General features: G+C 39.1%; 1 protein-coding gene across 1 annotated transcript; it reads left to right on the forward strand.

Annotated features, from left to right (window-relative positions):
* The first annotated feature begins 2,136 nt into the window (after positions 1 to 2,136).
* Positions 2,137 to 13,930, forward strand: SELE (selectin E). The gene is made up of 14 exons (XM_032161040.1): positions 2,137 to 2,245; positions 2,560 to 2,644; positions 3,218 to 3,601; positions 4,323 to 4,430; positions 5,635 to 5,820; positions 6,586 to 6,771; positions 6,885 to 7,073; positions 8,017 to 8,205; positions 8,335 to 8,523; positions 8,735 to 8,911; positions 9,452 to 9,559; positions 10,652 to 10,673; positions 10,779 to 10,851; positions 12,068 to 13,930. The coding sequence occupies exons 2-13, from the start codon at positions 2,608 to 2,610 to the stop codon at positions 10,834 to 10,836; spliced, it is 1,833 nt and encodes a 610-aa protein (XP_032016931.1). The 5' UTR covers positions 2,137 to 2,245; positions 2,560 to 2,607; the 3' UTR covers positions 10,837 to 10,851; positions 12,068 to 13,930.
* Positions 13,931 to 15,731: the final 1,801 nt, after the last annotated feature.

Raw genomic sequence — 15,731 nt, forward strand, 5'->3', positions numbered from 1 at the left:
ACATTATATGAGTGATTACTCTTCTGAATTTATTGAAGCAACAACCACATTGAGCTAAGTAAAGTGGGATAAAGAATTGGAATAATGTCAGTATCTGGATCATGTAAGAGAGTGGGAAGGTGGGGGGAATACATTCTATGCTTTTTGATAGGGGTTGAATTAAATTCATTAATTATTTTTTTCTAATCAGTTGTCTTTTTTGGAATTTTTCTTCTCTTTTCTTGTTTTTCTTGGGTCTTGACATCTTCATGAACACAGAAAGACCAGTGCTAACAAGTAAAGAGAAAAATGAGGCTTTTACCACTACTCGTTCAGGTATGCTGATAGTACATTTTTAGATAGACCTCCTATTTTAAAAAGCTGTAGATATAGAATATTAGCTTGACTTGAGCTCTGAAAACCTACAGAATATGGAAATTAAAATGATCCCCATTTACTGTTACCATCATTTAGATAGGATAAGATGCAGAGATGGGGAATGTATACAATCACCCAGAAGAAATGTCAAAATGAAGAGCAGGAATATAGGATACCACATACATCTCTTTCTGTTGCATTTGGAAACAAGTTTCTTTTCTTTTCTTTTTCTTTTTTTCTTTTTTTTCTTTTTTTGGGATGGAGTCTTGCTCTGTCACCCAGGCTGGAGTGCAGTGGTGCGATTTCAGCTCACTGCAACCTCTGCCTCCTGGGTTCAAGCGATTCTCTTGCATCAGGCTCCCCAGTAGCTGGGATTACAGGCATGTGACACTACACCCTGGCTAATTTTTGTATTTTTAGTAGAGACGGGGTTTCACCATATGGGCCAGGCTGGTCTGGAACTCCTGACCTCAGGTGATCCACCCACCTCAGCCTCCCAAAGTGCTGGGATTACAGGCATGAGCCACCATGCCTGGCCTAGAGACAAGTTTCTTTAAACTGTATTCTTGTTACTATAAAAGTGAAAAATTGGGAAATTGAAAAAAATTTGAAAATCTTGAAAATAATAATGAAGGATATAAAAATTATCCCAAATCCTGCCATCCAGAGTTAGTCACTGTTAACATTGTGGAAGAGTTTTTATTCTTTGCACATTAACATCTCAAAAATTTTAAACAAAATTTTGACCAATTAAATATGGATATATAGTTTTCCTTTTTATTCTTTTTCCTTTTTTTTTTTTTTTTTTTAAGACAGAATTTCACTCGTTTCCCAGGCTGGAGTGCAATGGCATGATCTTGGCTCACTGCAACCTCCGCCTCCCGAGTTCAAGTGATTCTCCTGCCTCAGCCTCCCAAGTAGCTGGGATTACAGGCATGCGCCACCATGCCCAGCTAATTTTGTATTTTTAGTAGAGATGGCGTTTCTCCATGTTGGTCAGGCTGGTCTTGAACTCCCGGCCTCAGGTGATCTGCCTGCCTCGGCCTCCCAAAGTGCTGGGATTACAGGTGTGAGCCACCGTGCCTGGCCTCCTTTTTATTTTTTTCACTGAACAAACCATGAAACTTTCCCAGATGTAAATATCTATTTCCAATTTTTCTTATTTTTTTAAAAAAATAAGGCATTATTTTAACCATTTGAGTGTTAGATATTATTTTTAGATAATATTTTAATTTAGGCATAACTGCTGTGCAAAATCTGACGATTAACATCTACCTTGTAAGTCATTTCTCTGTGAGACACTGAATGTTAAATATGTTGAATTGGCAGGTGAAAAAGGAAGAAAAAATGAATAGTGATTGGTTATCCACAGCTACGAATGAGAAATTGAAGGTAGTAGACTATGGATGACAAACCTATTCTTGGTTTCCTTCTGTTTCTGAAATTCTAGTTACTACCACAACTACATGAGAGACACTACTAACAAGCAAAGTTTTACAGCTTTTTAAAGACATAGACTTTATGTTATTAGAATTAAAAATCATGCATTTGTGTCATATTAATAAAACTGCATATATGATATAAAGGCATGGACAAAGGTGAAGTAGCTTCAAGAGACAGAGTTTCTGACATCATTGTAATTTTAAGCATCGTGGATATTCCCGGGAAACTTTTTGGATGCCATTGGGGATTTCCTCTTTACTGGATGTGGACAATATCCTCCTGTGATTCACAGGAAGCAATCCCTCCTATAAAAGGGCCTCAGCCGAAGTAGTGTTCAGCTGTTCTTGGCTGACTTCACATCAAAACTCCTATACTGACCTGAGACAGAGACAGCAGTGATACCCACCTGAGAGATCCTGTGTTTGAACAACTGCTTCCCAAAACGGTAAGTGCAGAACGCTTTATAAGGGCAGCCTTGGGCCATGAAACACAGATATGCAAAAGGCCTTCTAATAAAAACCACATCGGTATAAGCTCTTATTGTATTGTAGCTAAAACCTGTCTTTTTTCTTTGACCAAAATGACGAAAATCTTAAAATTTGTTGGTTTATTCATTTGATTAAACTCTGAAATAAAGATTATGACACTAGAGTCCTTTACCCAAAATCTTAGGATGCTGCCTTAAATGTCATGGTAGAATAATGTAACTAGCTACCCAGGATTTCCTTCTCTAATTCATTTTGTGTTTTATCTCCCCAGGAAAGTATTTCAAGCCTAAACCTTTGGGTGAAAAGAACTCTTGAAGTCATGATTGCTTCACAGTTTCTCTCAGCTCTTACTTTGGGTAAGTTAGTGTCATTAGACCAGAATTTCTCATTCTTGCACTATAGATATTTCAGACTGAAATATCCTTGCTTGTTTGGGGCTGTCCTGCACAGGATATCTGGCAGCATCCTTGACCTCTACCTGCAATGTGTTCTTCCCTGGGCTTAGGGCCATTTACTTTATCTCTTGGTGTCTCCCTTTCCTTAAGTGTAAAGTGTGGATCATAAATGACCTATTTCCCAGATGCATTGTGAGGATTCAATAGCATGGTTCATGGAAAGTCCCTCATACAGTGCTTCTTGGTGCATACTAAGTGCTCAATAAAGCTTAGTTATTCTGATTATTATTCTACTACAAAATGTGTATATGATAATGTTGTGAGTGCGGGTAAAACACCTAGTGGGTGGCCAGTCACAAAAGAGATAAACAATAAGTCACTGTTTCTTCATACGTACCTCTTACTTTTGAAAAGATGAGAAAAGTCTGGGCCATGTCACAAACATTGCCAAAAATAAGACAATAAAAAGCACAGTTGTCAGAGTTAAACCACAACAGCACCAAACTACCATTTCTTTTCTTTTTCTTCCACTAGTGCTTCTCATTAAAGAGAGTAGAGCCTGGTCTTACAACACCTCCATGGAAGCTATGACTTATGACGAGGCCAGTGCTTATTGTCAGCAAAGGTACACGCATCTGGTTGCAATTCAAAACAAAGAAGAGATTGAGTACCTAAACTCCATATTGAGCTATTCACCAAGTTATTACTGGATTGGAATCAGAAAAGTCAACAATGTGTGGGTCTGGGTAGGAACCCAGAAACCTCTGACGGAAGAAGCCAAGAACTGGGCTCCAGGTGAACCCAACAATAGGCAAAAAGATGAGGACTGTGTGGAGATCTACATCAAGAGAGAAAAAGATGTGGGCATGTGGAATGATGAGAGGTGCAGCAAGAAGAAGCTTGCCCTATGCTACACAGGTAGGGAGTTCGCGGCAGCAGTGGGAGGTAGTTTCAGTGTATGGGCATCTAGGCAAATTTACAGCATGCAAAAACTGCTCTCTATTGTGGTCATTTTATGTTCTAAGAGATTCTGTTTAACCGCTAAAGTGTCCCTCTTTTGCTGTTTTGTGTGAATGTGGGCAAGAATATGTGGGTATGTGTATACATATATATGTATATATATACAAACACACATATATATACACACATACATATATGTGTGTATATATATAGCCTACAGTATTTATTATTTATATACATTTTATACATACACATGCATATATACACATATACACATACATATATACACATACATATATACACATATATATGTGTGTGTATATATATAAAATATATATAAATACTGTAGGCAAATATGTAGTTCTTTACATATAAAAATGCACACACACAATACATATTTTAATTACTTGTTTATTTGTGGTAGGGGAACTGTCTTCAGAGTTTGTGAAGAAGTAAATTTTCTACGGTAGGTGCCAGCCACAGCTATACATTAGCATCAAGGTTTAGGATAGGTGGGCCTGAAACTCAGATTTGGAACTTTGTAAAACATTTCAGTTAAAGTCTATGGCACTCTGTAGCACTGCTGATGTCTCTGTTGCACACTGTTGATTCTAAAATCAAAGGCACTCAGTATAAGCACAGTAATAGTCCTCCTCATCATGCTTTGTATTTTCCGCAGCTGCCTGTACCAATACATCCTGCAGTGGCCACGGTGAATGTGTGGAGACCATCAATAATTACACTTGCAAGTGTGACCCTGGCTTCAGTGGACTCGAGTGTGAGCAAAGTAAGTCTGGTTCTCACCTCTTTCTTCACTTGAGATGGTAGCACCATCTCATGTCCTAGCTGGCATTAGAGTCAGGTCTGTATGCCTTCCCTTCCCTGGTGCAGATGGTGTCATGTGGTGATCGTGAGCTGAGACTATGAAGTCAGACCCTTCTGGGTTTGAGTCCTAGATTCACCAGTTATTTATTTTGGCACCTTGACAAGATAGTTTAACTCTCTATGTCAGTTTTCTCATTGTAAAATGAGGATAATAATAGTGTGAACTTCATAGGCTCATGGTTACATGGTGCCTGGCACACAGGACACATTCAATAAACTGTAGTTCTGTGTCCATGCAAGGAACATGTACTCACATCATCTAGGTGGTAACAAGACGTTGCAGTAGAAATGAGTAAGTTACAGAGTCCAGGGTATCTTGGTTCATGCTCTGGCTCTGTAATGACTAGCTGTGTAGCATGGAGCAAGTCACTTGAATGAAATGAGTTCTCAGTTCCTAAATTTGTACATTAAGAGAGTTAGATTAGCTTCTCTCCAAGATTCCTCAGCACAGCGTTGTGCAGTAGAGCTTTTGTGATAATGGAAATGTTCCATAGCTGTGCTTTCCAGTGTGTAGCTATGAGCCACATGTGGTTATTGAGTACTTGAAATGTGGCTGGTGCCACCGAGGAGCTGAATTTTAAATGTCATTTGATTTCAATGAATTCAAGTTTAAATTTGAGTAGCCACACATAGATAGTGGCTACTATAGTAGACAGTGCAGCATTAGGGTTTTAAAATTTGTAATGTATTCTAGTACTTAAATTTGAAACATAGCTTTGTGGATGGTTCTCACCCTGAGTGGAAGCTTACTGTAGTATTTTTAGCAGTTGTGAGAAAAGTAACAAGAAATTTGTTGTGGTACCTAAGTTTGCTGTGTTTGTTCATATAATTTGAGCAGTTTTGAGGTAAACACAATTACACTACTCTCCCCATATCACTCAATATTTCTTTTTTATGGTTGCCGTCACTGCTTTTTTGTTGTTGTTATGGATCAGTGTTTTCTTGAATAAAAGAAAAGGGGTAGAATTACAGTCAATTTTACATATTCCATTAGAAATTTTATAAATTTTTAAACTAAAAAAAAACCAAACTGTAGTTCCAGTTTCCAGTGTTCTTATCTGTTAAAGGTGAGAGATGAGCAGAACTGATTTGGGTTTCTTTTTCAGTTGTGAACTGTACAGCCCCGGAATCCCCTGAGCATGGAAGCGTGGTTTGCAGTCACCCACTGGGAAACTTCAGCTACAATTCTTCCTGCTCTGTCAGCTGTGATAGGGGCTACCTGCCAAGCAGCATGGAGACCACGCAGTGTATGTCCTCTGGAGAATGGAGTGCTCCTATTCCAGCCTGCAATGGTAAATCCCTCTGAGAATGCACAGAACGTTCTCTAACTTATCCCTCATTGCTTCTGTTTTTTAATCCAACTTACATTTTCAAAACTTCAGGGAAAGTTTTTTGTTTTTGTTTTTGTTTTTAATACAATTCATTCTCTCAGCCAACGTATACTGCCAACCCAGTACCTGCTTGGGTTGAGAGAGGTTTTTTTTATTCTATGCTTGAAATGGGTGTTTCTGAGGCTCTGGTGATTTGTAAGGGAGACCATAAAACAATAAAGCTCTAGAAATCTCAATGGATTTCTCATCTTCTTTCCCTGTTTAACTTTTCCAAGCCATGGGACTAACTTAAGATCATGATAGTCAAGCAGTCTTAGTATCTCTTTTTCTCTCTTAATTTTATCTTTCTGAACCAGAGGCCAAAAAAAAAAAAGAAAAATCAGTTCTTCAGGCTCTGATGGGCTAAAATAAATGAATAGCCTATGTATGTCAGTACTAGTCATAACTCCTAATCTGGAATCTATTTTTTTTTATTTTTACCTCACGTAAACAATAACATAGATTAGAGACCACTCAGCATAGGCAAAGTGAAAATCAGAAAAGATAGACTATCCATGAAAAAGAATAAAAGCTTTTATTCTGGCTGTGCAGGTCCCTAAGAATTGACATAGGACTTTGGGATCCACCCTTTGAAGGCAGCTTCCTCACTCTGTTATGCACCCAGCTCAATAGGAAGTGAAAAGATCATTCTTCTGTAAAATTCATGGTGCTCTTTCAAATCCCCAGTGGTTGAGTGTGATGCTGTGACAAATCCAGCCAATGGGTTCGTGGAATGTTTCCAAAACCCTGGAAGCTTCCCGTGGAACACAACCTGTACATTTGACTGTGAAGAAGGATTTGAACTAATGGGAGCCCAGAGCCTTCAGTGTACCTCATCTGGGAATTGGGACAACGAGATGCCAACGTGTAAAGGTAGAGTTGCTCCACATGGAGACTTACTGTGGACATTCTTTCTCTCAACCCATACTGGAAATGGGCAAGCTAATTCTAGGCCATGCTAATATCAATGGGTATATTTGTTACAGCTGTGACATGCAAGGCCATCCGCCAGCCTCAGAATGGCTCTGTGAGGTGCAGCCATTCCCCTGCTGGAGAGTTCATCTTCAAATCATCCTGCAACTTCACCTGTGAGGAAGGCTTCATGTTGCAGGGACCAGCCCAGGTTGAATGCACCACTCAAGGGCAATGGACACAGCAAATCCCAGTTTGTGAAGGTAAGCTTGAGATCCTTCGATTTATACTTTCCTAAAGAACAACCATCTTCAAACTTGGACAATGAAAAAAAAAAACCCAATACCCACTTTAACTATAGAAATCAGATTTGATGAGCAACACTCATATCTTTGAGATTCATTTAAAAGAACTAACATTTGGCCAGGGAAAGGATCATATGTGTTAAGAATGAATCCTTTGCTGTTTTTTTTTAACTGTGATGTGCTGATGAAACTTTATAGACGTTAGCATGGAATAGACAGAATTCTTAATCTAAAGGAATCATATTAGAAAATTCGGAAAGCAGAATAATGAGAACATGATTTGAATGTAAAACTCTCATCACACCTGTCTTCTGAAATGGCTCATAATTAGCAGTGATGAGACTGTTTCAAGCATGGTGTCAGCTGCAGAGATAGTATTGATACATATATAAGCAGTAAACTTTAATTCACTTTAAAGTGAGAGCAAGGATATTGAAAACAAGCAGTTTTTACTATCAGGCACTGGCCTTCTCCTAGCCAAAGCCAGCACAGAATGATTTCCAGTAGCAAAACATTATAACACAAAAACCAAACTGCAAAACAGACAAATTTTATAGGGGTGCTTTCTTTTCTTTCTTTTTGGCACCATCTATAAACATCCATGACCCATATGTTGTCCTCAGACTGTGTGAAATATTTCCCTTTACCATAATTTATTTTGTGTGTTAGAAGAACAGTGCTCAGGAACTAATGTTCTGATTAATTAGTCTTTTAATTAGTGCCATGATCAGTGAGGGGCTGAAATTCAAAGAAAACACAGCCATCTTCCCATTTGTCCAGGGAATTATAAAGAATCTTCAGTTCTCCAAGTGTTGCTTGAATGAACTGGGTTCACTCAACAAATGCCAAGTACTCTCTAGTTCCACTGCAATATTTTCTGACCATCATTTTGATGTCTCAGCTTTCCAGTGCACGGCCTTGTCCAACCCTGAACGAGGCTACATGAATTGTCTTCCTAGTGCTTCTGGCAGTTTCCGTAATGGGTCCAGCTGTGAGTTCTCCTGTGAGCAGGGTTTTGTGTTGAAGGGATCCGAAAGGCTCCAATGTGGCCCCACAGGAGAGTGGGACAACGAGAAGCCCACATGTGAAGGTACAGTCTTTGTTTTTATTTTATTTTAAGATAAAAAAACTATTGAAGAGCTTAGGAACTTGGTTACCTTGGGAAACGTATTGCTGGAGATGCAAACAAACTTCTAAAGTGCCCTCTCCTGTGTTCCAGCTGTGAGATGCAATGCTGTCCACCAGCCCCCAAAGGGTTTGGTGAGGTGTGCTCATTCCCCTATTGGAGAATTCACCTACAAGTCCTCTTGTGCCTTCAGCTGTGAGGAGGGGTTTGAATTACATGGATCAACTCAACTTGAGTGCACATCTCAGGGACAATGGACAGAAGAGGTTCCTTCCTGCCAAGGTAGAATTGAGTGCAGACTTTTTTAGGGTATAGGTCAAATGCTTCATAAGTTTCTGAACCTAGATTGCTCCAAGGGGGTTTGGTCCTAATTTCCTACATGCTGAAAACTAAGTAGTGCTTACACATTACATTTATTGTTGACTTTAAACAAGTTTTAGAAGTTTTCCAGTAGATTTTTCTGAAACTCTGCCTGTGTACCTAACATTTGCAGTGGTAAAATGTTCAAGCCTGGCAGTTCCAGGAAAGATCAACATGAGCTGCAGTGGGAAGCCCGTGTTTGGCACTGTGTGTGAGTTCACCTGTCCTGAAGGATGGACGCTCAATGGCTCTGCAGCTCTGACATGTAGTGCCACAGGACACTGGTCTGGCATGCTACCTACCTGTGAAGGTGATGCATTGATTGATGGTGGTTGTCTGGGGATTAAAGAGAAAAAGGGGGAGCTATCTTGTTACAGTAATCAACTATTCATTATATCCAAACCAGAAAGGTCGCCCAGGTTGACAAGTTGTGGAAATTAAGTTGTATGGGGATAGAGAAAAAACAGAAGTTGCATGTTGATGGAATGGGTAGAATTTTGACAACTGGAAAAAGGAGACAGAGAGACGAGAGGAGAAAGGGGAAATGGAAAATAAGAGGGAGTGAGAGCAAGAGAGCAAGCAAGTGCAGTGTTTATTAACCAAGGTGTGTGTGGTATGTGAATGAGCTTGGCAAGTTAGAGTTCTGCCTGCCAATGGTAGAAATAACTTCCAAGGTGGCTTGGAGCAGATCTCAAAGGCCTGTAATGCCGCATCTCTGCTTCTTGTATTAAACTAGATAGCTCTTCTGCTCCTAGTAATGAATGTACAGAAGAAAGGCCAAAGGGACAGGACGGAGAGACTTTAACATCAATTCTTCCTCATGACATTTCTTCGTCTCTTGTTTCCTTAGCTCCCACTGAGTCCAACATTCCGTTGGTAGCTGGACTTTCTGCTGCTGGACTCTCCCTCCTGACATTAGCACCATTTCTCCTCTGGCTTCGGAAATGCTTTCGGAAAGGTGAGGGAGTTTATGAATGTACTTCAAAAATGTTTTTGAAAATACATTTCTTTCTCATTGATAAGTCATGGTCTTGCTTACTAATTTAAACAATAATTAGAATCTGGATAAAATGCGGTATAATTAAGCAGAAGTCTTAAGAAAAGAGTTAGTAGTACAACTCAGTTTGGGAAGAGTTTTAGGAAATAAAAATGTTAGTCGTGCCTAATATTGTACAACTCCAGGGGGTGCTATTCATGTTGAATTATATAACGCCTCCAGGAATTGTGCAATGAGATTGCCATGATGAGCGCTCTAAGGAAAATGGATAAAATTCTTCCTAAGGAGATTTATTTGGAGTACAGGCTTAAATTTGGGAGTATCTCATAAGGAATATGCAAGCACATCTGACTACACTCATGGTTTGTTTGGCTTACATGTTTAGGAGTACTTAAAACATTTTTTGAGTTAAGTTCTGACATTTACAAAATAGGAAGTCTCACATTTAAATTAAGACTTTGGACTTCTCAAGAAAGATTGGGAGCTGATGGCCGGGCACAGTGGCTCACGCCTGTAATCCCAGCACTTTGGGAGGCCAAGGCGGGCGGATCACGAGGTCAGGAGATCGAGACCATCCTGGTTAACACGGTGAAACCCCGTCTCTACTAAAAATACAAAAAAAAATTAGCCGGGCATGGTGGCGGGCGCCTGTAGTCCCAGCTACTCGGGAGGCTGAAGCCGGAGAATGGCGTGAACCCGGGAGGTGGAGCTTGCAGGGAGCCAAGATCGCATCACTGCACTCCAGCCTGGGTGAAAGGGCGAGACTCCGTCTCAAAAAAAATAAAAATAAAAAAAAGATTGGGAGCTGAATCAGGCAAGATGACCCCGTAGCTATTTGCTGGCATTAGGAAGCTGCTATGCCCTTTGGATGGCTGTGCACTTTGCATTTTACCCTAGATGCCACCGAGCCATGCTTGTGCTCTGATTATTACAGAGGCCCTGAAGCATCGAGTTTGCAACACTTGATGAATTAAGTCATATTGTATCTGGATTTAATATATCCTTAAAAGTCATTTAGTCTGAATTAATGGTTGTTTGTCTTTTCTTTCGCAGCAAAGAAATTTGTTCCTGCCAGGTAAGTTGCATTCTTATACAAAGCATGCCATTGAATATTCCACATGTTTTTCTCTCTTCATGTTGGAAGACAGTGCTTTACCTAGTGTTCTCATGTATTCCACAGCAGCTGCCAAAGCCTTGAATCAGATGGAAGCTACCAAAAGCCTTCTTACATCCTTTAAGTTCAAAAGAATCAGGTAAGACTTATAAATCACAAATGGTTATGAGAGATGTATCTTCTGTACATGCTCTGTTCTCCTTGAACCCTCCAAACTTGCCAATATCTTAGGGAGGGAGCAGGGGAGAAATCACCTGGGTATTGTTCTGGAAAGTTGTTTTATTTTTTGTAGAAGGAGAGGAAAGAAACAGATCCTGCTTTATTGTGTAATTTCATTTATGATAGACAATAATAATGAAGATAGCTGACCCTTACATGGCACTCACTATATTCTAGGAATTTTTCTAAGCTAGAAACTCTGAGATAAGGGCTGTTACTATATTTCTTATCTTTTCTTTTTACTTTTTTTTTTTTAATTTTGAGTCTTATTCTGTTGCCCAGACTGGAGTGCAGTGGCATGATCTTGGCTCACTGCCACCTCCGCCTCCTGGGTTCAAGCAATTCTCCTGCCTCAGCCTCCTGAGTAGCTGGGATTACAGGTGCCCGCCACCACACCCAGCTAATTTTTGTATTTTTCGTAGAGATTTTCTATTTTTTCGTCATGTTGGCCAGGCTGGTCTCGTACTCCTGATCTGCCCGTCTTGGCCTCCCAAAGTGCTGGGATTACAGGCGTGAGCCACTGGGCCTGGCCTGTTACTTTATTTCTTATCATACAGATGAAGAAAATGAGACAGAGAGAAGTTAAGTAAATTGCCTGAAATCTCAAAGCTAGTAAGTGGTGTAGCCAGGATTCAAACCCTGGCAGTCTGGTTCTAAAATTTGTGTTCTTAACTACTCTGACCTGCTTTGAGAGAATTTGGAAAGGTCAAGACCCTCTGAATACTTTTTAAAAAATTAAAATAACTTTTTGTGTGTGTGCGGTTTTAAGTTTACAGAAAAATTGAGCAGAAAACACAAAGAGTTCCAACATATCTCCTCACCACCCCCTCCAATTCCCCCTGTTATTAACATCTTATATTAGTGTTACAACTGATGGGCCAATATTGATACATTATTATTCATTAATGTCCACAGGCTACATTAGAATTCACTCTGTGTTGTATATTCTGTAGGTTTTGACAGATGTATAATAAGTATCCATCATCACTGTCCTAACTGAATAGAATTCAATGTTCCTACATGGTCTATCCTAGTGAGAGTGTATACAGTGGTCTGTGTTAGAAGGTACATTTTGTTGTCCTGATCAGTATGCAGAATATTAAGTGTTCTGATGACATGCATGTTTATATTTACAGAAACACAGGTGCATCTGGGGAACTAGAGGGATACACTGAAGTTAACAGAGACAGATAACTCCCCTCAGGTCTCTGGCCCTTCTTGCCTACTATGCCAGATGCCTTTATGGCTGAAACCGCAACACCCATCACCACTTCAATAGATCAAAGTCCAGTGGGCAAGGACAGCCTTCAACTGAAAAGACTCAGTGTTCCCTTTCCTACTCTCAGGATCAAGAAAGTGTTGGCTAATGAATGGAAAGGATATTTTCTTCCAAGCAAAGGTGAAGAGACCAAGACTCTGAAATCTCAGATTTCCTTTTCTAACTCTCCCTTGCTCGCTGTAAAATCTTGGCACAGAAACACAATATTTTTGTGGCTTTCTTTCTTTTGCCCTTCACAGTGTTTTGACAGCTGATTACACAGTTGCTGTCATAAGAATGAATAATAATTATCAAGAGTTTAGAGGAAAAAAATGACTAAAAATATTATAACTTAAAAAAATGACAGATGTTGAATGCCCACAGGCAAATGCATGGAGGGTTGTTAATGGTGCAAATCCTACTGAATGCTCTGTGCGAGGGTTACTATGCACAGTTTAATCACTTTCATCCCTATGGGATTCAGTGCTTCTTAAAGAGTTCTTAAGGATTGTGATATTTTTACTTGCATTGAATATATTATAATCTTCCATAATTCTTCATTCAATACAAGTGTTGTAGGGACTTAAAAAACTTGTAAATGTTGTCAACTATGATATGGTAAAAGTTACTTATTCTACCCTCTCGTTGTTTATTAACAAATTATGTTACATCTGTTATAAATTTATCTCAAAAAAGGAAACTATTGTCCCCTAGGAAGGCATGATGTTAACCAGAATAAAGTTCTGAGTGTTTTTACTGGAGTTGTTTTTTGAAAACATGGTAGAATTGGAGAGTAAAAACTGAATGGAAGGTTTATATATTGTCAGGTATTTTTTCAGAAATGTGTGGTTTCCATGATGAAAAACTTCCATGAGGCCAAATGTTTTGAACTAATAGAAGCGTAAATGCAAACACACGAAGGTATAATTTTATGAATGTCTTTGTTGGAAAAGAATACAGAAAGATGGATGTGCTTTGCATTCCTACAAAGATGTTTGTCACATGTGATATGTAAACATAATCCTTGTATATTATGGAAGATTTTAAATTCACAATAGAAACTCACCATGTAAAAGAGTCATCTGGTAGATTTTTAATGAATGAAGATGTCTAACAGTTATTCCCTATTTGTTTCCTTCTGTATGTTAGGGTGCTCTGGAGAGGAATGCCTGTGTGAGCAAGCATTTATGTTTATTTATAAGCAGATTTAACAATTCCAAAGGAATCTCCAGTTTTCAGTTGATCACTGGCAATGAGAAATTCTCAGTCAGTAATTGCCAAAGCTGCTCTAGCCTTGAGGAGTGTGAGAATCAAAACTCTCCTACACTTCCATTAACTTAGCATGTGTTGAAAAAAAAAGTTTCAGAGTTCTGCCTGAACACTGGCAATGACAAAGCCAACAGTCAAAACAGAGACGTGATAAGAATCAGAACAGCAGAGGTTCTTTTAAAGGGGCAGAAAAACTCTGGGAAATAAGAGAGAACAACTACTGTGATCAGGCTATGTATGGAATACATTGTTATTTTCTTTGAAATTGTTTAAGTGTTGTAAATATTTATGTAAACTGCAATAGAAATTAGCTGTGTGAAATACCAATGTGGTTTGTGTTTGAGTTTTATTGAGAATTTTAAATTATAACTTAAAATATTTTATAATTTTTAAAGTATATATTTATTTAAGCTTATGTCAGACCTATTTGACATGACACTATAAAGGTTGACAATAAATGTGCTTATGTTTATCTCTGTGTTAAGGTTCCTTCTTAGAAATTTTATTTAGATAAAACTCACATGCCATAAAACGCACCCTTTAAAAATGTATGTGATTGTACAGCTATCACCATTGTTTAACTCCAGAAGATTTCTATCACCCTGATAAAACATTATTTCTCAGTGTGTCTGTGAGAGTGTTTCCGAAGAGATTAGTATTTAATTGGTAGACTAAGAAGATTGCCTTCACCAATGTGGGTGGCCATGATCCAACCCACTGAGGCCCTGTGTAGAGCAAAAAGAGTGAATTCACTCTCTTTTTAAGCTGGGACACCCATCTTCTCCTGCCCTCCAACACCGGCACTCTTGGTTCTAGGGCCTTTGGACTTTGAAGTATTCCACTGGCTTTCCTGGTTCTCAGCTCGTAGACAGCAGGCCATGGGACTTCTCAGCTTCCATAATTGTGTGAGACAATTTCTATAAAAAATACCACACCTCCACACCCCAACACACACAAACACACACACACACACACACACACACACACACACACCCTATTGATTCTATTTCTCTGGAGAACTCCAACTAATACATGTCCCTTCATGAGAACTGGCTACTTAGACTAGGTCTCCTCTTTAATGCCCTCATAACCCATATGTCTCTTCCTTCCTTTAATTGTAATAAATAATTATAGATTATTACTCACACAATTGTTTGTTTAATGTCTGTCTTCCCCACTAAACTCTAAGTTCCTTAGGGGTAGGGAAAAATTACCTTGTTCATTGCTGTATTCCCAGAACCTAGCACATTCCTGATGCAGAGTGGACATCCAACAAATATTTATTGAATGAATAAATCAATGCATGGATGAATGAATGCATATTTTGGCTCATAATAAGAAGTAGAATCACTTTTCACAAATAGAATGAGTGGTCTCAGAAGGCTAGAGTTTAAAACCCAGTTATGTATCAACTGCCCCCACTACTGCCAGTTTGCAATTTAATATATCTATCTCTCAAAAGTCCAGCAATTATTTCAATCCCCATATACAGAAATGGGGCTTGTGGGAATCATTGTGAGGGCTAAAGGTCAATAGAAATAAAAGGGACAAATTTTTTTAAAAAAAGGAGGTGTAAAAATAGCACAAGAGGAAGTAATAAGAGAGAAAAAGGAAAGATACTAAAAGAAAAAATATTGAGGTACATAGGGTAAACAGTACAGATGCTACAGAAGGGAAATATCTAGATTTGTATTCACTCACCTGGGAGCTTAAAACATCCACATAAGTGCTGGGCGTGGTGACTCACGCCTGTAATCCCAGCACTTTGGAAGGTGGAGGCGGGTGGATCACGAGGTCAAGAGATCAAGAACATCCTGGCCAACATGGCGAAACCCCGTCTCTACTAAAAATACAAAAATTAGCTGGGCATAGTGGTGCATGCCTGTAGTCCCAGCTACTCAAGAGGCTGAGGCAGAAGAATCGCTTGAGCCCGGGAGGCGGAGTTTGCAGTGAGCAGAGATCACGCCACTGCACTCCAGCCTGGCGACAGAGCGAGACTCTGTCTCAGAAAAAAAAAAAAAAAAAATCCACGCAAGCGTACATGCTCATGTGCACACACATACACACAGAGATATATTCCTAAACCCTAATCCACAGGTAATTTGCCCTGAAGATAATGAAAATTAAGCTTCAGGGCCCATTACTTAGATAAACCTTTAAATTACAAGAGCCTGGGTCCTAGGAATGTGTTTACATGGTAATACATCTTTGTAAAATCTATAAAAGCAAGACACTTTTACATTCCTTTTCTCAAAGAGAGACCTCAAATTATA

The sequence above is a fragment of the Hylobates moloch genome, unplaced genomic scaffold (assembly GCF_009828535.3).
Source record: "Hylobates moloch isolate HMO894 unplaced genomic scaffold, HMol_V3 SCAFFOLD_8, whole genome shotgun sequence".
NCBI classification, from domain to species: domain Eukaryota; kingdom Metazoa; phylum Chordata; class Mammalia; order Primates; family Hylobatidae; genus Hylobates; species Hylobates moloch.